The 6,347-nt window shown below is 34.7% G+C and overlaps 1 protein-coding gene across 1 annotated transcript; it reads right to left on the bottom strand.

Moving 5' to 3' along the window:
• Nucleotides 1-281: 281 nt before the first annotated feature.
• LOC124836633 (subtilisin-like protease SBT4.14) lies at nt 282-4,990 on the bottom strand. Its single transcript, XM_047311806.2, has 10 exons — nt 4,872-4,990; nt 4,591-4,688; nt 4,371-4,514; nt 4,155-4,260; nt 2,819-3,332; nt 2,380-2,477; nt 2,081-2,305; nt 1,823-1,931; nt 1,482-1,695; nt 282-981 (listed from the first exon to the last, which is right to left on the bottom strand). The coding sequence occupies exons 2-10, from the start codon at nt 4,664-4,666 to the stop codon at nt 449-451; spliced, it is 2,019 nt and encodes a 672-aa protein (XP_047167762.2). The 5' UTR covers nt 4,667-4,688; nt 4,872-4,990; the 3' UTR covers nt 282-448.
• Nucleotides 4,991-6,347: the final 1,357 nt, after the last annotated feature.

Here is a 6,347-nt window from a genome sequence, read left to right as displayed (position 1 = left end):
TAATTTTGTCCCTTAAATATGATAAATTTTAACTAAAAAAAGTAAATACATGAATTTGTTTATAATGGCTTGAAAGTACTCCAAAAACGGCGGTTTATTATGATTTCAAAACCCTAGAGACTCAATTAAAAAAGTTTACATGATTAAGACCCATTAAAAAAAAGTTTAGAAACCTACATAAAGATTCATTTACTTTAGGGCAAACTGAGTAATCCAAATATTCATAAGCTCGTTAAACCCTAAACAAAGAGCTTCCAATTTGGTTGTCATATGGTAAATTTGGATTGCCATGAAGCTCCAGTGAAAAGTTACAGCATACCATCTTTATTTGACGATTTGAATTAGATACAGACTTCAAGAAAATCTGTAGTTACATGATAAACAAACTGTAATTGATACAAAGAGAAACTTTAAAAGCTTAGTTAGGTCACTGCTAAACATAACCTTATTATGGAATGTTGATAACAATAGGGCTCCTTACAATGTAACGTGGGCTTCTCCATATAAGGGAACCTGATACCATTTTGTTACTTCCGATAGACTTGACTTTCACAACTACTTTGAAGCTCCTCTTCTTCTTGGTTTCAGAAAAAGTGAGGCTAGTTGGCTTCACTGTGATTTCCACTCCCTTAGGTGAAACGATGGTGGCATTGTAGATGGTTGGAGCAGGACCTACATTGGTCACTGTTCTTCTGAAAACTCCTACTTTTGTGTCTTTGCTGCTTTCGAGGCTCAACTGCATTGTGGGGTAGTTGATAGCATCATGGCCAAGCCCAGGAAGCAAAGAGGAGCAATTTACTGGAGAACCAACTAAAACTGATAAACTGGAACCTTTATACCCCTCATGGCATAAGAACTGGATATACCCTAAGTCATCCATGTCATAGACCAAACCAGGGCTAACAGCTCTTGTTGGGTTCAATTGACCAGCCCCATAAGCAAATTCTGCCTCACTGTTAACTCTCTTGCTCATTGGTTTGGCTTAACAAATATTATATAAAAACAAGTCAGTCATCTCAAAAAATGGTGAAAATATTCTAAATGTGAATCCGTTGAATAAAAATAACAAAGTTAAATATAATATAAGAAAAAAACTATAAATCCAAAGTCTGAAAGTTTTAAATTAAAAGTGATATCAATATCTGAATTAGACTAAAATCACGTGTATATAATATTTCTTTGAAAAAACCCCTAAAGATCCGACCCATTAAAAGAATCTTGTGGAGTTAAATTCTATATACTATGTAAAAAAAAATAAAAGCTATATTGTCAACCAAAATTATCATTCTATAACTTCTAAGATATTTACACCATAAAATTAACAAACATGCAATACATAGTGATTTTGTATCAGATGAAAAATACATCTTCATTGTCAATTTGTCACTACTTACACTATTTCTCTACGCTTACTTTGCTAACCGGGCATATGATGCTAACAAATCAACTGAGAAAAAAGTGGAATTAGGATTTAGTCTTACCTGTTGTGATAATAGCAGACCTAATTGCAGCAGGAGTCCAATGTGGGTGAAATGACTTAACATATGCAGCAACTCCAGAAACATGAGGACATGCCATGGAAGTTCCAGACATTAGAATAAATTCTGAAAATTGAGTGTCCCCCTTTAGACCAGTGAGTGACTTTTTGAGAGTATAAGATGCCAAGATGTCAATGCCAGGAGCTGCAACATCAGGCTGCATAAAAAGGATCATTCAACATCCTATGTTCATGAAATGCCATAATCCGAGAAGCAAAAGTACAAGTGCTTTTCTAGCATAATAGAGGACCACCAACAAAGGTTGCAAATATTAGTATTCGTACCTTGAGAACATTTTGGGATACTGAATTTGGGCCTCTAGATGAAAATGTAGCAGTAAATGGAGCTCGCACTTGCACCTCGTGGCTTTTGTATATCATTGCTGATGGTGATCTTGGTTTAACAAAAATTTAATGTAAAATTGATGGTTGAGATAATCTGATCAGAGGAATTATTTTTGTTTGAACAAGCTATAGAGAAAAATTAGTGAGTAGCTATTGGAAAGTGATTCAGAAACAAGAGTTTTTTTCTTTTTTTTTTACCTTGTGGATTGTATATATTTTGTAACAGTGTTCCCTTGTACACTATTCACAATGGTAGCAGGTGCCATGAAAATTTGAGCAACATCAGGAAATTGGTCACTTTCTATTAGAGTACCAATGCCACCAATTCCTTTAACAACAGAGTCAGTGCCCCATGCTCCTAATTTGCAGTAAACAAGCTTTTCCTTCACTTTATTTGGCTGTAAGGTGCCTTCATAGCAGAAACTGTCACCACATAAAAAATGTTCCTTGTTATTGAACAATTTTTCAGCTGTTGTTGACAAACATTGGAACATTACCTAGCGTCCTCCTTGTCTTTTGGATCTTTGGCTGCATCGATCCCATTGACAAGAGGATACTGTTTTCCTTTTGGATCAAAACAACTCACACCTACCCCCTGCAAATCCTCCATTATTATCAATGTGCACACATAAGTTAATTACAAAAATAGTTCTGCAAAACACACAATGTCAAATTGCATACTGATAGAACCATATCACTTCCCATGTTTAAAACAAACTTTTCTTTGCTTTTTCAACAAATTATTTGGTCTTGCATTCTGTAAAATCCCTATTAATCCCATGGTATACTTAATTAATGGATCATTTAATCATGCCACATGTTATTTACAGAATCTACAGCACATTGAAATATCAGTTATTACCAAGTGAATCATAGATGTATATGTGAACCCAATTATGAAATGAATATGTATAATGCAAAAGGAAACAAACTTACAGAAAAATTCTTTCCATTACCCAACTGTACAGTGCTCTTGAAGGTCCTATCAATGCCACTTGCTGCTACAGTTACAATCCATGGTGCAGTATTTGTTACAGTTCCCAAGCTTGGACCAGCATTTCCTGCTGAGGCCACTGTGATTATACCTTTTCTCATGGCATGAAATGCACCAATTGATATAGAGTCTTGAACATAACTAGGATTTCCTCCACCTATGGAAATAGATATGACATCCACACCATCATGTACAGCAGCATCAAATGCAGCAAGTAAGTCCATGTCTGCACATCCACTTAATGACCAGCAAACTTTGTAAATTGCCAATCTTGCCGATGGAACTGCACCTCGAGCAGTCCCATTGGCCAACCCAAAGAGATTTGCATTTGGGATCAGATTTCCTGCAACTGTTGATGCAGTGTGAGTGCCGTGTCCATCAGTATCCACAGGAGATAATATGTCTGATGGATCAGGGTTTCCATCAGCCTTGAAGTACTTGGCTCCTATGAGCTTTCTTCATGTTTGCCAGAGAGTTACCATGCAGATGGAATTCACAAGTTAGATCATGAGCTAAACCACACATAAATTTCTTGGGAGATTAACCAGGCACCATATAATGGACACTTTCAAATTTGGGACATAATTTAGCAGAGTTGCATCACTAAATTTCATCTTCCTCTGTTTTGGGGTATTTAGATCTATAAAGAAGTTGTGATACTACATGAGTAAGAGAAGATTAAACATTGTTATCTATTAAAAGGGAAAGACTGAAAGAGGCACTACAGATGATGGAGAAGAAAGAAAACAGAATGCAAGAATTAGTATTGTATGGATCTATGTTCCACCCTTTTGTTTAAGGCAATATTTCATGTATTACTCTTGTTATTGTCATGTTTGGACTTTACTTGAGAGATAAAATTGCAACTTTTCCTTCTTTTAGAAAGGTGTTTGAATTCAAGTTGGACCACAAAATAGGATATATATAGGGTATGAAGCATGTCACCTAGTTGAAAACATTCATAAGAGAAAAAGTGTTCAACTTTTAACAAGATTGAACCCTATATCAATACTAAACTATTCCTTTGTTTTAATAACTCTTTATCTCTCCATATTGTAGCATGAGACATTTTAGGAGTTCATTGTTTAACTTCATATCATCTGGTGAAATTTGTAAAAAAAAATACCATTCCTTGAGTAAATGATTCACTGATTAAGTGGTTTGCAACAAAAACTAGTAATCGAAAAAATTAGTAAATATTTCATACATAAAACACGATAATGAAAATAATTCAGTAACAATGCATTGACACAATGTAAACAAGGAAAGAAATTTTACTTATTGCAGCCTGAGAAATTAGCATAATGGCCACAAGATCCTTTCCATCTTGCTGGTGGAGGACCAAATCCATTGTCCTTGAAGCTTTTAGACTCAGGTGTGATTCCTGACTCGTCAATATTGTGACACAGTTTTAACAATTGAATTGAGAAGCACCATTGATGTAATATAATGGCAAAGAAGAAAATGAAAAATGTGAGGAAAGCCAAGATGAACCTGTGTCTATAACACCAACAATTATGTCACTTTCTACTTTCAATCTTCTTTTGGCTGTTGGAGGTAACCCAATGAAGTTCCATGATCTTGTTGTGTGTAGCTGACGGTACTGATTTTGAAACACTAAAAGCACTTCATCCATGGCTACACATACAAAAGGGTTAAAAGCATAAGATATAGTGCTTGAAGAAGCCAGAGAAAATTGAAAAACTATCCTTACCAGATAACTTCTTGGCTTCATCTTCTGACAGTTTTGCAGCAAATGCATTGAAGTTCCTTGAGTAACTATGCACCATAGATTCTTTGGCTTCAAGGTAGCTAAGTGAGCACAAATCAAAATACAAAAGGCTTAATTCAAAGAAATGAAACAAAAAATTTTAAGAGAATGGTTATAGTTTTAAGAGCTAGGATGAATTTGTTAGAGTGAGAGAAAAAAATTTTGTTGGCCTTTTGATCTTAAAGAGGGAAAGATAAGAAGTGTTTGTGAATTGGTCAAGTTACCTTCCCTTCACAGAAGATAGAACATTTAAATAGGTCTCAAGTGTATTTCCTCTGCTCTGTGTATGAGCTCCCAAGAAAACAATGTAAAAGTTCTACACACAAAACAAATAATGGTCAAGCTCATAATGACAGCAATAACTAACATGCATGCAAGAGGGTAGCTTTAAGATGAAACAAATCAAATAGATCAATGGCCAAATAAGGAATGAAAAGGGGAGAAGAAATTCAATGCCTTCTGCTCAACTCCATTAACTGAAGCACTGCTTGCTAAGATTAGCAATAATTGAAGGCAGAGTAGAAAAAGGGATTTTGTATGGCTCTTTAGCAACAACATATTTAGTAGCAACATGGTTGGCTTTTGAGACACTAAAACATGACCAAACTGACTCTAAGAAACAGCTTATATACCATTCAAAAGTTAGCAAAAGAAATGATAAGAAGGCCTAATTCAATTAGATTGCTTGTAACATACAATTTTCAAAGCTTAATTTGGTTGGGGAAGCTTGTAAGAAAGATTATGAGTTTCTGAGTCCTTCTTTGGCAGAAGTCAATGTCACATATAGAGCATAGGGTTGCTTCCTCAAGTAAAACTTGCATTAACATTCTCATTTTCTTTATGGTTTGTTGTTATCATTTGTGATTAAAAACCCATTTGATGTCATGATCTATATAGTAGACTCATAACTAGTGGTCCATGAAGATTAATTTCTCATCTTGTTTTTCCATAGTTTATGTGGCTGTTAGTATTAAAAAGGAAATCACTGCATAATTCTCCTTGTTTTTCTGATTTAAATTGATCTTATCATTAGTTCCAAACATTATGCTAATTATGGTACTTGTGTGCGTTGTGATTTACTTAAAGTGCATTGTAATTTCACATACCCATGTTGTGCTTCACCAACAAACAAATTTTTGTACTCAAATTTGGCAGCAAGAAACTTTGAGAAGAGTATGAGAATTTGAATGTGTACCATCCTAGACGCACATCACTATCAAGTACAGTAGAGATATTGCTTAAAAACAAAGAGCCCTTGACATTATGAACCCCTATTCCTTGAATTCCAATGCAAGCTTTTAGCCGTACATCACTGATTACCAACGTTTAATGGGCTTAGCTTCAAGTTTAACCTAAAAGAGACAAACATTGATAAACTTTTTCTTCTTATTATGCACTGATAATAAATTATGAGAGCTGAAAAAGGGCCAAAAACATGTGTACCATGTTAGTTACTCTTACACCAACCTACTTGTCTTTAAAATCTCCCTTGTAGATTAAATATTTAAGCTTGTTTAGTGGTGTTAAATACAATTCATGAAAGTTGTTAATTGTGGAAATTTTAACTGTGGAAACAATTCTGAAAGCAACTCCTATGTCCCTTGTAAGGGCTTTCTTGGTGTTGGATATAGTAAATAACGTTTTCACTTTTTGTGAGTAATCCACAATTTTAATGATATATTACGTGGAGTGTATTGTAA

Source organism: Vigna umbellata, chromosome 4 (assembly GCF_029865625.1).
Source record: "Vigna umbellata cultivar VRB3 chromosome 4, Vumbellata_1.0, whole genome shotgun sequence".
Classification (NCBI taxonomy): Eukaryota; Viridiplantae; Streptophyta; class Magnoliopsida; order Fabales; family Fabaceae; genus Vigna; species Vigna umbellata.
This window is presented reverse-complemented; position numbering and strand designations above follow the sequence as displayed.

Bases quoted from the DNA above. Each gene is read 5' to 3' on its own strand.
- LOC124836633 (XM_047311806.2), bottom strand. From the start codon at position 4,666: ATGGTGCATAGTTACTCAAGGAACTTCAATGCATTTGCTGCAAAACTG. The intron at 4,261-4,370 runs GTTCATCTTGGC...TTGACGAGTCAG, and splicing joins TGTTGGTGTTATAGACACAG to GAATCACACCTGAGTCTAAA. The intron at 2,306-2,379 runs GTAATGTTCCAA...ATGTGGTGACAG, and splicing joins AAAGACAAGGAGGACGCTAG to TTTCTGCTATGAAGGCACCT.